Source organism: Petaurus breviceps, unplaced genomic scaffold (genome assembly GCF_028583685.1).
Source record: "Petaurus breviceps papuanus isolate PSGF00001 unplaced genomic scaffold, PetGlider_PUasm1.0 174, whole genome shotgun sequence".
Lineage (NCBI taxonomy): Eukaryota > Metazoa > Chordata > Mammalia > Diprotodontia > Petauridae > Petaurus > Petaurus breviceps.
In genome coordinates, this window is record NW_027185761.1 from 12800074 (window position 1) to 12817083 (window position 17010).

At 37.6% G+C, this 17010-nt stretch overlaps 1 protein-coding gene across 1 annotated transcript in view; it reads right to left on the reverse strand.

The window, feature by feature from the left end:
- Positions 1-2606: 2606 nt before the first annotated feature.
- The window catches only part of FBXW12 (F-box and WD repeat domain containing 12), a 35264-nt gene continuing 20860 nt past the window's right edge, over positions 2607-17010 (reverse strand). Inside the window, exons 7-10 of the mRNA XM_069083762.1 lie at positions 11201-11408; positions 8297-8475; positions 8087-8214; positions 2607-7062 (exon numbers count right to left, since the gene is read on the reverse strand). Coding sequence (XP_068939863.1) covers positions 6963-7062; positions 8087-8214; positions 8297-8475; positions 11201-11408 — 615 coding nt within the window. The 3' untranslated portion in view covers positions 2607-6962. The remainder of the gene's footprint in view (positions 7063-8086; positions 8215-8296; positions 8476-11200; positions 11409-17010) is intronic.

Consider the following 17010-nt stretch of genomic DNA (forward strand, 5'->3'; position numbering starts at 1 on the left):
GGATTTGAACACTGATCTTATTCAGCCCTATCCTCTATACACACTTTTTTTTTTAAGCAATTGGGGTTAAGTAACTTGCTCAAGGTTACACGGCCAGGTGTTTCTGGGTGGGTGCTAAGTGTCTGAGCCCGGATTCGATCCCCAGGTCATCCTGACACTGGAGCCAGTGCTCTTACTCGCTGTGCTACCTGGCTGCCCCTATACACACTTTTAAAAAAAGCATTTGTAGACATTAATTTACCCAGCATCATAGTAATAATGTCTTAGGTAAAACTAAAACCCAGTGTTCTGGAGTGAGGCCAGCTCTCTTCCCTCTTTTCTATGTTGTGTTGCTTCTTGGTCTAAAGATAAATTTATTAATTTCTAGGGAACACCATTTTAGGCGTGCAACCTATATTTTATCAAGTACCTACTACATGTTAGCCACTGAGGATAAAAATGAAACTCCATACTATCCAATATTTTTTTGCTTGCCTTTTTGTCCATTCCTTAGAACATCACATCTACTGTTGTAAAATTTTAGCTTTTTATAATGTTAGTATATTTTGATAAGCTAAGAAAAAAACAGGGATATCTTTTGGGCTATCCTAAATCTTTTATGATAATTTATTCTCACAAGAGGTCATCCCACCCCCACCCATGCTGACCTTGCAACTATCTTGGTTTTTTTAATTTCTAACAATCATTTTCTTGAAATTAAGTTTTTCAAGCATCTGCTATGTACAAAGTACTTGCTGGTTGCTGGCATAAAACTTCCTACCTTGGAAGCTCTTAAGAGCCCGTGGAAGAACAAAGATGGTGACTAATAATATTTGAAACTATTATAAGTAAGGAAGTAATATTTAAGGACCTAAGGAAGCTTGATTTTTTCTTTTTGGAGGGGGTAAGGGCAGGGCAGTTGGGATTAAGTGACTTTCCTAAAGTCACAGTGTTAAGTGTGTGAGGCTGGATTTGAACTTGAGTCCTTGACTCTAGGGCCGGTGCTCTGCTCATTGCGCCATCTAGCGGCCCAAAAAAGCTCGTTTTTCAATAGTGAATATAGTCACTAATAATGACATTGCTGATAAAAAGTTGGATAACTTGGTAAATAAGTTAAAATTAGCCCCAAGGCTATGTTCCCTTTTAAAATTTACCCATCAAATAATGGAAGATTGACCACAAGAAGAGAGAAGTTAATCAATGCGTCAGATAAAATTAGGAAGGATTGCTGGGGAGACTGTTTCCTCTTCATTTTGTCCCAATATTAAATATCAAATGTATTTCTTTTAAGTAGAACTGAAATAATGGTGTCAACAGTTGGAATTAATTTCTACTCCGGAAAAGATTGGATAATGATAAAAAGTTGCAAAGTACTTTTTCTTTTAAGCCCTTTAATCTTGAATTAGGGTGATCATGATTAATCTCTTAATTTGGGATGAGGTTTGGTTAGGTTATGATTTACTCATGGTTACAGCTACCATCATAAGTTTCTTTTCCTTGCTTTTTTGGGGGAGGGCAATTGGGGTTAAGTGACTTGCCCAAGGTCACATGGCTAGTAAGTGTAATCAAGCTTCTGAGGTCGGATTTGAACTCACGTCCTGACTCCAGGGCCAGTGCTCTATTCACTGCACCACCTAGCCGCCCCCATCATAAGTTTCAAATTTGTCTTTCCTGACTCCCAAGTATAACATTCCATCCACTGTACCACACTACCATAATCAATATAGTTATCTTTAAAGCAGAGAAAAAAAGCTAAGCCAGCCCAGTGATCTGTCTGACTGCTGAGGCCTACATAAATATTACTACTATCAGCCTCCATAATTGGCATGTCTTTGTTTCTCTGTAGGAAGTATCATATGAAGAGTGAACTTCACCTTCAGGCTGAAAATAGTTCTATTTGTCCAAAACAATCTTGTCCTTCAAATCGGGTGGGGAGCCTGTGTCCTTGAGGCCACATGTGGCCTTCTAAGTCCTTAAGTGCAGCCCTTTTGAGTCCAAACTTCACAGATCAAATACCCTAATGAAAGGATTTGTCCTTTAAAACATGAACTCAGTCAAAAGGCCACATCCAAGGACCTAGAAGGCCATATGTGGCCTTAAGGCTAAAAGTCCCCCACCCCTGCTCTAAGTAGAATCTAGTTCTTGTATGGTACCAGGATTTGATTGAAAAGTTCATGTTTGCTCCCTGTAAACAATGACTCTACCCAGTTCATGTATCCCCATTAGACTTGAGTTAAACTTTCGGGCCCTCCAAGGACGATTCATCTCTCTGGTACTTGGTTGCCCTTTTTCAGTCTTATATTTTCATTGTTTTCCATGTTTCAACACATGGCTATTTCATATAATAGGGCAGTCCTTGGTTTTTGCTTCATTTCCTAATGGTGCCCAACATTTTGTAGGCTCCCTTTAGTCCCAGCAATACATAAATCTATTGTCATCAGTGTATAGCCTTTGATGTTAACAGTTTAGACTGGGAGGCTTTCAAGGTTCTACCAGCTCATAATTACTGTAGTGATTATTTTTTAAAATGTTATGACCTTTCCAATGTTCTTGGAATGTCAGTCATTAGTTTCTTTGGTGTCAGGCACTATACTAAGCATTGGAGATACAGAGTTGAGGCAAAAACAGTCTGCTCAAGCAGTTTATTCTAATAGAGACAACATGCAAGTAATTATATACATGGAAGATAAAATTAGACGAAAGTGACTTGGGGGCTGGAGAACTAGGTAAGCCTCTAGCAGCATGTGGGATTTGGGTTGAGCCTTGAAGCTAGGAATCTAAAGTTTAGTGGGGAGGGGAATTAGAATACAGAACAAATTTCCCTAGTCTCATTGGCCCATTTTTATACAGCCTGCAAGCAAAGAATGGGTTTATACGTTATTAAATAAAAGAACACTTAAAATGTTAAACTTTCTTACCTTACAAAACCCTTATGAAAACAGGCTAAGCATGTTCAATTATAGTAATAGTAAAGGTGAGAGTTCCATACAAGGGGTGGTAGTTGCATGAGTGGAAAAGAGGTGAAAGATGTGGAAGTTAAGAACAATTGAACAGACTTATTATGTGGGGTGAATGCAAATGAGTTAAGGATGACAGGTAATCAACCTTGATGAATAGGAAGATGGTGGTACTTTTTCCCACCACTTAATAGTACTTTATTTTTTTCTAATTACATGTAAAGATAGTATCCAACATGTACTTTTACAAGATTTCAAGTTCTAAACTTTCCCCCCTCCCTCACTCCACTCCCCAAGATGGCATACAATCTAATATAGGCTATACATGTATAATCATATTAAACATACTTCCATATTAGTCATGTTGTGAAAGAATCATAACAAAAAGAAAAAAAAAACAATTGTATGCTTTGATATGCATTCAGACTTCATAGTTCTTTCTCTGAATGTGGATATCATTGTATTGCTGAGCAGAGGTGTCTATCAAAGTTGGTTGTCACAGTATTGCTGTTACCATGTATAATGTTCTGGCTCTGCTCACTTTCCTCAGCATTGGTTCATGTGTCTTTCCAGATTTTTCTGAAATCTGCCTGCTCATCATTTCTTATAGAATAGTAGTATACTGTTACTGTAATATACCATGACTTTTTCAGTGATTCCCCAATTGATGGACATCCCCTTGATTTCAATTCTTTGGATGGTGGTCCTTTAAAAAATAGAAAGTTGAGGGGATGGGAAGGTTTAGGAGGGAAAGAAAATCTACAGGTGCTTAAGCTGCTTTGGGGAATTCACTTTGACATATCTAAGAGGCAGTTGGTGATTGAGGACTATAGCTCAAGTGGGAGATTAAGACTGGAGATATATATATATATATATATATATATATCTGGGTATATAATCTATATGAGACAATTGGACCCATGTGAACTGATGATCTCACCAAGCAAGACAGGAAAAAGAAGAGGGACCAGGACAGAGCCACAGATTATAGATGAGAACAAGTAGTATTCACACCAAGGAGACCTATATGCCAACAAAAATGAATATAGCATCAGTACTGAGAAATGGAAGTAGTAAACATTTTTAGTTTTTAACTTTTTGTTAATGAAACCATGTGCACAATAATAATTGACTACAGTAATGTAAGTGTTTGATAAACCCAAAGATTCAAGCTTTTGGGATAAGAACTCACTATTTGATAAAAAAATAAAACTACTGAGAAAACTGGAAAGTAGTTTGGCATAAACTAGGTACAGATCAACATCTCACACCATATGCCAAGATAAGGTCAAAATGGATATGTGATTTAGACATAAAGGGTGATACCATAGACAAATCAGGGGAGCATGGAATAGTTTACATGTCAGATCTGTGGATAAGGTAAAGATTTATGACCAAGACAGAGCATTACAAGATGTAAAATGGATAATTTTGATTGTTACATTAAAAAGGTTTTGGACAAACAAAATCAATGCAGCCAAGATTAGAAAGAAAGCAGAAAGTTGGGGTAAATTTTTTACAGCAAGTGTCTCTGATAAAAGCCTTATTTCTCATATATTTATATAACTGAGTCAAATTTATAAAGATACAAGTTTTTGATAAATGATCAAAAGATATGAACAGGCAGTTTTCAAATAAACCAAAACTATAATTATGAGGAAGAAAAATGGTTAATTATATTTAGAGAAATGCAAATTAAAATATTTCTGAGGTACCACCTCACACTTACCAGATTGGCTAACATAAAAGAAAAATGACAAATGTTGGAGGGAATGTGGGAAAATTGGGACATTAATACACAGTTGCTGGAGTTGTGAACTGATCCAACTATTCTGGAGAGCAATTTGGAACTATGTCCAAAGGACTATATAAAACCATACCCTTTGACCCAGTAATACCTTTACTCAGGTTCCCAAAGAAGGTGATACCATGCTCTGGGAGGTGCTGGAACAATGGGGGGGGGGCAGTTGTAGCCTTGAGGGCACTGAATAAAAATAAAAAGGTAGTGGAAGCATAAGATCATAAGCATAATAAGGTCAAGTCCTTAAGTCAGGTCTTAAGCAAGTCTTGGCAGAGACAAGTGAACTTGTCATGCATTGTCAGGAAATCCAGCATGCATCAACAAATAATGACTTGTTTACAATATGTTTCATACACACATACATATATAACATACAGTTATATAATATCTCATCATCAAAATCTCAATGCAGGTAGAAAAGCACAAATTTACAATAAATTATTAAATTTAAGATGTGTCATTAAAATTTCTTTAAATGATGCAATTTTTTTAAAAAAGTGTTAAACAAAGTAGAATTCCAGAGGGGTGCTGAGTAAATTTACTTTAAAAGGGAGCAGTAGGCCAAATAAGTCTGGGAACCTCTGCTCTACAAGGTCTGTATCCCAAAGAGATTTTTTAAAAAGGGTGGGGGTTAGGGGGAGGACTTATACAAAAACATTTATAGCAACTTTTTGTGGTGGCAGAAAATTAGAAATTGGGAGGATTTCCATCAACTGGAGAGTAGTTGAACAAATTGTGGTATATGATTGTAGTGAAATACTATTGTGATATAAGAAATGATGAGGAGGATGCTTTCAGAAAAATCTGGAAAGATTTACATGAACTGATGCAAAGTGAAGTGAGCAGAACCAGAACATTGTATGCAGTAATAGAACATTGTATGATGAACAGCTGTAAGTGAATTAACTATTCTCAGCAATAATTCAAGACATTTCCAAAGGACTTTTGATGAAAAATGCTATCCACCTCCAGAGAAAGAACTGATAGGAGCCTGAATGAAGATCGAAGCACAGTATTTTTCACTTTTTTCCTCACTGATTTTTTTTGCCTGTGTTTTCTTTCACAACATGACTAATAGGGATATGTGTTTTGCATGATTGCACATGTATAACCTATATCAAATTGCTTACCTTCTCAGGGAGGGGAAAGAGAAGGGAGGGAGAGAATTTGGAACTCAAATTTTTTTTTAAAAAGTTTAAAATAGTTCCTACATGCAGTTGGGGAAAAAAATTTTTTTAAAGTTTGCATAAAAAAAGAGGAACCATGTAAATTATGTAAAAATATACATGTAAACCAGCTTCTCTTACTAGAAAAGCTACTCAGATGACATGTTACTATCAAGTGGAATAAAGCCATTTTATGCAAAATGCAAAAGAAATATGTACAGAAAAACAAGTAGCGACATACAGCTTCAGGAATTATATTCAACCTAAAGAAGAAAAAAAGCATCAGGATTTTCCCAGCCAAAAAAGGAAGCCTACCTTACATAAATACCATCTCAAACATTCAAAGTCTTCCATTCCTGTGCTGCTTTCATAATAAATGGGATTAGGAGAACACTTGCAAGGAGAAATCAGAAGAGAGGCTTCTTTCCCAGGCACTTTAAAGAGAACTTGGCAGCAGAAATGCATCACTTACAATACCTAGGCAACTTTGTGGGTCAAGTGTTTGGTAAATGTACTGGAGTGAGGCAGTTGGAATGGTCACATTAGCATGCATAGTAAACTCTTTAGAAGTGGGTAATGATGAGTTGTACTTTCCCTTAACAAAAAGAACCTTCAGTAATTGAAATATCCATTGCCTGGTTGAAGAAGGGAGTACTGAGTTTGCATATGGATCTCAATGAATACTAGATCTAGCCCATAAAACAGAAGGCACTTATCGCATTACATACTTTTAAGTAGTCCAACTTGTTACAGATTCAGATTGAAATGAAAAAAAAAAATTCCCAAGAATTCAACCACATAGGTACATGCTTAAGTAAAACTTGTTTATACAAGCTACTATGTAATTCTTTACATACTTTATTAGAGTAAAAAAATTTTAAATCATGTATCTTTGTATCCTTCATTGAGTCTTAGCTATAGTAGGGAAGCAAATATTTGTTAAATGAATGTCATCACAACTTGCCTTCCAATTTATTGGTCAAAATTTTTATAATTTCTAATGTTCTTTACTAAAGACAGAATGGAGAGAAAATTATAACTACTCTCATCTTAAATGTGTTATAGATTGAAGAAATATGCCCTTAAAACACTCTTGCCACATTTTCTGGACTCCACAGCCATGATGCTCACATTGTCACATGCCACATCTGTGAATCCACTACAGGGAAAGAAGAGAAAATGCTTGTAAATGAAAAACATGTAACAAGAGTTTAATGCTACCAATTACTCTCTGGAGTGAGTCACCTCTGTAAAGACAATTTTATCTTTCCAAAGGGTTCTTGGTCCTGGAGGGCTACCCTGGGACACTAGATGTGAGATTTTTGAGAACCCAAGTAGCTGCTGTAGAGCAGGAAAACATTGTTGGGATATTTCAGACTGAGTGGCAATAACAATCTTATACTTAGACATCCAATCCCAGTCACTAAAATCCCAAGGAGCACTCACTCACTGGATCTTTGCCAAACAAAGGCCTGCTTTCTATTGAATTTGTAAGGTTCACTGGTTCAGTAACTAAGGTAGTATTCATTCAAATGAAAAACAGCATTCCACAATGAATGAGTATCAAAATGAAGTGTTCCAAAGAGCTGAAATTTCAAGATTTATATGAAAACTTATAAAATGATGCTAAGTCCTATTAGAAGATCCTATTCCCATCCTTAGGTGACAGCCTACTTTAAGCAAAATTCAATACAACAAAATTCCAAAGGCTCCAAATAACTGAAGGCAGTACCTTGAAGTTGCTATAAAGGGCACCTGAACCATACACAAAACTGCCCCAGGTTACATCTCAATAAATGTGGGACTAAAGGCAGAAAACAGTAAGTCTCACATGAATTTTAATTCTCCCACAGGAATCACTTTAAACACTGTACTCATTCTCACAGTCATTAGGTCTCAGACTGCTGATGTTCCAAGTGTGCCTGCCCTGAGGTCTGCATGGCCTTCATCATCTTACATAACTGAAGCCCCTGTCTTTGCCAACGCTAATCTTGCTATCCAAGCTGAACCCATAAAAATACCAACAAAACCATAGACTCTGCTGAGAAAATGGCTATTCATAATAAACTGACATCTCTAGGATATTTAAAGTTTTTCAGGGCTCTTATTTTATCTTCACATCAATCTTAGTAGGCAGTTTAGTTAACACCCATTTTCCAGATGAAGAAAGAGCCAGAAATTACCTGGACCACCTGTGAGATCCCCCTAGTAAGTGGTAGCAGCTCTTCAGAATAACAGTGTTCTTTTCCCTTTTCCATTTGTACACTCGTAAGGAGATGTCCTGGGAGGAGGTGACAACACGAATACTGTCCTTAAAATGAGAAGATAGGAAGTGAGTTTACCCAAAATTAAAGAAAAGGGAGAATGATGGTTGAGTACCTGAATCAGCATACCACCCATATGGATGTAATTGTCTGGTGATGGTCTTGAAAGGAAGCTAACAGGTTGCCAGCCATTGAAAAGATTGTCAGCTCTGATCCACATCCTAGAAGAATGATGTCAGTACCATGGCTTTCCAGTATATGAGGCTCTCTTATAGATTCTGGCAATATGAAACTTGCAACCTGTTGTGCTTTTATCATTAAAAACAAAAACAAAAACCAGTAAATAGGTCACATGATAGCTAAAGCTTTTAGCATCTAAAAATTACCAGTCCTAGATCAACTAATAAATATACAATGACCCAGTCACAAACACATTTATTGCACTTACTAAATACCAAAAGATAGCTAAGCTTCATGAAAGGTTCAAATTAGGGTGAGGTATCTAAAAATTCTAAAACTTGACTAATTTTCATTATCAGTGTTTCCCATCCAATTGTTTTTCTGATAACAAATCAGCAATTTTAAAAATGTGAGAAACTTTGTGGGTTTTAAACTTGGAAGCCTATATTTCATTTCATTGGTGGAAAAGGTAGTAGGAATAAGCTAAAGTGAAAAAGAAGACTTACTTGTCCTCAATTTTCACCTAGCACAGAGCACTGCAAACAGTATGTGCTTAATAATTAGATAAAGCAAGCTTCAATGATATGCTCTGGGAGACATTGTAGTACAGAAAGAAGGTTGGTTCTTAAATCAGAGCACCTGTGTTCTAAGTCTAAATCCACCTTGATGCTTACTACCTGTAGGACCTTGGGAAAATCCCTTTCATATCTTACAGCTGTTTCCTCATTTGTAATAGAATGAGGGAATTGGACCTGATGTCCTCTGGTTAGCTCTAGTTCCTAGGTGAGGTGTTTATGGCTCCATAATTATATAGTATGTGGGGGCCTAGGCCTTTATACTTTAATTCATATGAGGCATCTGGAATGGGGATGGTAGTGAATTCAGGTTCTATTAAGAAAAAGGTTGTGCTGAATACTGAGTTTATCTCCTAATCTAGAAATCAAATACTAATTACATTTCCTGGAAAAATAAAAGAATTCTTTTAAAACCAAATCAAAAGAATTGTGCTACTTCTACCATGACCAAAGCATTCTGAGGAAAAGACAGTGAATATAATAAGTATACATGTGTCAGGGAAAACAAATAATTCTTTATACCAGTGTCAGAAAGGTCCAGGACATGAGAGTATCTGCCTGTCTTAAAGGCTGGTTTGAGATGTTTAAGTCACTGTATGAGATATTCACACTGACCTGTCCACACTGTGGAAGGTTACACTGCTCAGTGTAAGAACTACTGTGATCCACTGAACTAGGGATCAGGAAAGATTGCCTTATATAAAAGTATCACCTTATAACTCCCCCAGTTAATGGCCCATCCAATCCAGGATTAGCTCTCTAAAAGTGGCATCTAAGGACATTTGGTGAGAAGTATTAATGGCTTTTAATGATGTCAACCACAAATGTTGGGGAAATTTTCCAAAGACCATAATTTTTGAAACTTCAAAAATTCTATGAGACAAATACTCTCTTGACAAAATTAGTTCCCAATCACATGATATTTTGGCTTAGAATTTTGTGAGTTGCTGTGGCCATGAAAAAAAAAGGTGTCAATAGGAAGTTGGTCATGAATCTCCAAATTTATCTACGTTGATTCTTGGACAACAGAGGCAAAGTCTATTCTGTTGCCCATATGTAAAGCTCTTCCAGTTTGGTAGGACCTGATAGAGGTTCATGCTCTATTGGTATATCTTTGAGAACGTGTTGTCATTTCTATGCCATGATGAAACATCAGAAGAGATTTTAATGGAGGTTCAAAACATTTTAGTTCTCATTAAAAACCCATTGTGGAAAAGTTATACATGAATTTATCAAATCCTTCTTGAGTACAGCTTTAGCATTTACTTACTCTTGAAATGAGATATTCTATATAAATACACAAGCTATTTCATATATCACAAGATAGTTTCTCTTCTCTCTTTAGATAGATATACACATATACACAGTTCAAGAAGAATCTGGAGACCACTTGTTTGTCTTGTCACAGGGATTTTTTTTTGATGTGGGTTGGACTACATGACTACTGAAGTTCCTTCCAATTTTTGGAAATTCTGTGATTACCTACAATATAGATATTTTTAAGTCCTGTCCCTCACCACATCCATGTTCTTCAAGATGTTCTATGTCCTAGTCATGTCTCCTAAGCCATAGACATAAAGGACCTAATCACCTTAATAATTATTTCCCTAGCTTACATATTTATATCTCCAAGAATCCCAGAATCCCAGAAATGGAAGGTACCTCAGCATCTATCTACCCCAACCCATATCTGAAAAACAACCCCCAATACATCATACTCAACAAAGGGTCACACAATCTTTACTTGAAGAACCCCAGTGAAGGGGGGGAGATTCACTAACTCCCAAGGTAGCCCATCCACTTTTGGATGATTCTCCTTGTTTAGAAATTTCCCTGAGATCAAGTGTAAGAGCTTTTCTGCATAACTTTTACTAATTGCATCTAGTTCTGCCCTGTGGGGCCAGGCAATATATAAAACAAATTCAGAGAATTCATAGAGCTAGGAGGGACTTGAGAGATAACTTAATTCAAACTTTCAATTTTACACAAGGGGAAATCGAGGTTTAGAGATGAAGTGATATGTCAAGGGTCAGGCAGCTAGTTATTGGTGCATTCCATGCTAGAATCCAAGTTCCTGCTTCCTAGGCTAGGGCTCTTTTCTCTATACCACACACACACACGTGCGTATGTTTCCTTTATACTATATAAGTATGTGTGTATGTGTGTGTATCCTCTATACCATATATACCATGAGTTTTTTCATTAGTGAAAGAAAAGTACACATTTTTACTTGCTATAAGGGGCGAAGTACACAGTTTGAGGAAAGAGTGGAGCCTACCCAGTATTTCTAATTTATTCTTGGATCGTTTTGATGTTATATCAAAAGTGGTAACAGACAAGTTTCTGGTTCTTCTATCTTCATGCAGCACTATTAACCTGGCTGCCTCTTTGGGTGCCCAGCTGGCATTCCGACATTCCCCAACAGGCAGGGAATCAGTAAGAGGCTTATCTTCAGATGGTCTGGTCAAAGAATCTGTATGAAATACCTGCAGAGACATCACAAACACCATTGCAAGTATAACCTGAACCATTCCAGGAATATTTGTTCCTAGAGCAAATTCAGCTGAAGGTAGGGAGCTGGCCTAGAAGGACCTTGGGACCCTAGCGGTGGCAGTGGCCCACTGAATCAGCAGTTTGGTGTTTTAAGCTGGTGAGATGGCAAGCAGGAAGCAGGCCCAGGAGATAATGTTTTTCTTGCAAAGAAACATGTGCCACCTTAGATGTCAGCAGCCTAGGGCAAAGTCTCCTACATTCCATGCTAGTTAAAGTTCTAGGTCCAGCTAGACATATTTAGTGAGCAATACATGGGAATGGATGGGTTTACTGCTAAGGAATCAGCTTTTCTAAAGGTAGCTCTATCCTTGTTCTTCTGGCCATAGGACATCATTATGTACCAGTGGTACCATCAAATTTCAGATTTTGGTCAACAGTAATAGTCACACTGAGTGATTTTACTCTGATGGCAATGGTTCAGTTAGCAGTCCAATGAAAACAGCCAAGGTACAATCATAGAACTTCAGATTTGTCAGGGACCTCAGAGGTTACCCAGCTTAGCCAGTTCCTTTTATGGAATATTAGACTAAGATAGGAGTAGGCAAACTTCTTCTTCCTCATTTCCAGGTCTTTCCCCAACCACCTTCACTCGGGAACCCTTCCTCCTTTAAGGTTCACTGTACACAAGTACAGCAGAGCCTAGTGACTGGTGTCTACCCAGTCATCCTTCTTTCTCAGATTTACCCATCTCACAATCTTTCTATCTCATATTCTGCCCTTATACTTGATGGCCCCTCAAATACCCTTTTTTCCCCAGACTATCCATTTCCTTAACAACTCCTATGATCTGTACCTTCACATCAACTTAGCCACACACAGATATGATCAGACCCTTCATTCCCATCATCACCCATAAATGTTCCACTTTGATAATTCAGAACTCCTGTACCTGGCCATAGCCTCTTATTCTTCCAGTTTACCTTGTACCTTACCCTTTCTAAGCCCAGCCTTCAACCTTACAGCAACCTTGAGTCATTCTACCCCTCTCTGTTTTCCCAGTCCATTACTGTATTCTGGCCTCTCTTTTCTCTTCCAAATCTCACTCTGTCATTATTCAATTCAATGTTACACTTTCCTCACTCTTTGAACACTTGATTCCATTCTCTTGTTACCACTCTTCATTTTCCAGTCCCCAATTCTGGATTATTCCCATTATTTATATTCTCCATTCCTGCTCACAAGCTATGAAACATTACTAGAAAAAGAATCATGCAACCGCGCTGATAGGGTTCAGTGAAAATGAATATTTTTGATTTTCTGTTGGTCCATATTATTGTGTGACCACCATCTTTTCCCTGATAGACTCTATGATACTCCCCACAATGGTTGTTCCAATTTTTTTTCTCTCCCTCATTAGATTGTGAGCTCCTTGAAGACAGAGACTGTCTTTTCCCTCTTTTTATATCCCCAGTGCTTAGCACAGTGTTTGGTAGCTAGGTGGTGCAATGGATAGAGGACTGCATCTGGAATTGGGAAGACTCATTTTCCTGAGTTCAAATCCAGTCTCAAATCCTTTCTAGCTGTGTGACTCTGGGCAAGTCACTTAACCCTGTTTATTTCAATTCCTCACCTGTAAAATGAGTTGGAGAAGGAAATGGTAAACCACTTGCCAAGAAAACCCAAAAAAGGGAACTACTAAAAATCAGACACTGGGGTGGCTAGGTGGCGCAATGAGTAAAGCGCCGGGCCCGGAGTCAGGAGGACCCGAGTTCGGTTCTAGCCTCAGACACTTAACACCCGCACACACACACACACACACACACACACACACACACACAAACTAGCCGTGTAACCTCGGGCAAATTACTTAACCCCAATTGTCCTCCAAAAGGCAAAAAAAAAAAAAAAAGTCAGACACAACTGAACAACTACCAAAATGGCATATAGTAGGGGTTTAATAAATGTCTATTGGCTGATTTTTTTTTCCAAACTATGCCACATATGTTCTGGCCTTCTTTATTCTCCTCTCTCTGGAACTTATACTCTGCCCCTCAGACCCTGAGCTCTGGTAGGCAAGCCTTTACCTTATGTTACCAAGAACTGGGCATCCACATCACTTCCTGGCCATTTCTAAAACATTCCACATGGTATATACCTCCCTCTTTCTAGTTCCCTTTTATGTGCTATCTTCTCCAATTAGATGACTTTTTTTTTAAGCAATTAGGGTTAAGTAACTTGCTCAAGGTTATATGGCCAGTTATTTTGTGTGGGTGCCAAGTATCTGAGGCCAGAACCGATCCCGGGTCTCCTGACGCCGGGCCGGCACTCTTACTCACTGCGCCACCTGGCCGCCCCCAATTAGATGACCTTTAAAAAAATATTTTTATGCTTTCAGTTTAATTGATGTATTTTGTTTTTTGATGACATCTACAGATCACTCCCACTTCATGAAGGGTCTCATTTAACAAAAGAAAACAAACAGTTCATTAGAACTTATAATACAGGGACCTCACATGAAAGTGCATGCAACATTTAACATTTGGAGCATAACCTCCACACCTCAATAATTTAAAATGACTAACATATTAATCTATTTTTCCTCCCTCCAAACATCACCACCCCAGTGGAAAAAAAGAAAAAAATTTCTGTTAAAAATATGCATAGTCAAACAAAACAAATCCCTCCAATACACGTATAACTTACTCTCACTTTCTCTCTCAAAAACTGCTAGAAAAATTGGACAGCAATATGGAAAGAATTAGACTTACACCTCACACCTTATACAAAGATAAGGTCCAAATGGATACAAGACCTAGCTATAAAAGGTCACATCATAAGCAAATTAGAGAAGTATAGAAAAAATTCCCTATCAGATTTATGGATAGGAGAAAAGTTGATGACTAAACAAGAAATTGGAAAGCTCACAGAAGACTAAACTTGATTATTTTTACTATATAAAAAGTTTTTTTCACAATTAAATCTTGTAAAGCTAATATTGAAAGGGAAACAATTAACTAAGAATGTATCATTACTGCAAATTTCTCTGAAAAAAAGTGTCATTTCCACACTATGTAAGGCATTGACTCAAATCTATAAAAAAGAGCCTTTTACCAATTGATAAATGGTTTAAAGATATAAACAGGTAGTTCTCAAGATAAGAAACCTCAATCTTTTCATATTCATGGAGGAAAAAAAGTTGTTCCAAACCACTACTTGTTAGATAAAAGCACATTAAAGCAATTTTGAGATTCCATATCACACTGATCAGAGTGGCAAAGATGACAAAAAACCAAAATTATAGATGTTGGAGAGACTGTGAGAAAACAGGCACAATGATGTACAACCATTCTGGAAAGAAATTTGTGATTATACATGAAGAGTTACTAAACAGTGTGTTCCCTTTGGCCCAGCTATTTCACTGCCAGGTCTATACCCAAAAGAGATAAAAAAAAAAAAGAATAAAAAGGTCTTATGTGCATAAAAATGTTTATTGCAGCTCTTTTAGTGGTAGCAAAAATTTGGAAACTAAGAGAATGATCATCAATTGAGAAATGGTTAAATAAGTTGTGGTATATGAATAAGATGAAATATTGTGATATAAGAAATGAGGAAATAGGTGGTTCAAAAGGATATGGAAAGACTAATATGAACCTACACAGAGTGGAGTGAGAAGCAGCTCAAATCATACTATGCACCTATATTATAAAAATGAACAATTTTGAGGACTTTTATGAACTAATGATGAATGAAATGAGCAGAATCAAGAGAAAAACTTATACAACACCATAAAAACAAGCAACTTTGAAAGCTATAAGAACTGTGATCAATAAAATGACCGTTCGTAATTCCCCTACTAGACTGTAAGCTTTCTGAGAGTAAGGACTATCATATACTTGCTTGATATTTGAATCCCCAGCCAAGTTGACTTTGGTACATAGTAAGTGCTTAATAAATGCTTTTTCATTAATTCATTTCAAGACACTGAGTCTATCCCTCTCACCTACCTTTCAACAAAGGACCCTGCCTTATACTTAACTGGAAAAATTGAGGCCACCTGAGATAAGTTCTCCCTCCTATCCAATTCAATATTTCAAGACACCTCAGCATCACAGATTCTACCTCCCCCCGCCCCCTCCCCCGCCCCATCCCCACTCCCAGCTCTCAATTCTCTCCTCTTTTACCACACTGTCAGGGGTATAATGCTGCCCTTCTTGCTAATCCCAGATCTTTTACACATGCTCTTGATCCTATTTCCATCTGTCTCCTCCACAAGCTTGCCCTTTTGATCAACTTTCTTCCTCATTTTCAACAACTCATTACTTCTCTGCTGCCTAAAAATATGCCCAAATTCCTTTATGTCTAAAAAAAATTATAATAATTCACTTGGCCTTATTACCTCCTTGAGTTATCTTTTGAACCTTGTTTTCCTTTCATAACCAAATTCCTGGAAAAGGTTACATAGACAAGTTGTGTCTACTTTCCTGCACCCAATGCCCTTCTGAACCCCATCATTTGACTGAAACTGCTCTTCCCCCTCCAAGGTCACCAATGGTCTCTTTACTGGAACATCCAATGATCTGTTCTCATCTTTCACCCACATCCAAGCAGTTTCCAAGTCTTACAGAGTTCAATTTTTCTATATCTCCCAGACCCTCCTTTTCTCTATTCACAGCACAGCCATCCTCATCCAGGCTTAGATGACCTCATAATTGGTCTCAGATTTTCTAGTCCTGTCCCTCTACAGCCCATCCTCCACATAGCTGACTAACTAATATTCATCAAGCATAAGTCTTCCTAGGTCACTACTCTGCTCAAAAAGCTGCAGTAACTCCCCATTGTGTCTAGGATAAATACATAACTTCCTCTGATCAGAAAACCAGTGTAGCTCCAACCTACCTTTTAATGCTGATTAAATATTATTTCCCATCACATATTCTACATTCCAGCCAAGCTGGCTATCTGTGACTAGCTTGCTATTGCCAGTACATAATATTCTATCCCCTACCTTGGTGGAAGGCATGGTTTATGTAAGAATGATGAGGCTGGCTGGGTACAATGGGATCAGAATAAGGGTAGCATTGAATGACAGGCTAAGGATTTATTTTATCTCTGAAGGGTTTTGAGCATCGAACAAATTATGTGTTCATATTGCTTTGGGAAGATAAATCTGGCAGCTTAGGCAGAAATTACCAGGAGAGGAGGGAAGAAGAGAGAAAGGTAGACAATAGAAAGGCTACAACTGAAGCATTAAGTGATCACAGTCTTAGCTTGGGTGATGTTTGCAGAGAGGAAAAAAGGATGGAGTGGTTTAGAGTGAGATTTTGAAGGAAAGCTTCTATTTCTCCAATATTTCCTCTCTCCCTTGTGCCTTGCCTAACTCCTCAAAGCCTGGGTTCTTCTCCTACCCCTAAAGTGCCCTCTCACTAAGGCAAATAACCCCATTTTAACTCACTATGGGAATAGGTACTGTGACAGTGATTTCACTGGAATAAGGAACTCCCAGATGTAGAAACTTCCTCTATTGACGTATGTGGGAAATTTGGCTGAAACCTAGAGACTTATAGAGATGCCTAGAAAACTGATAGGTAAAGGATC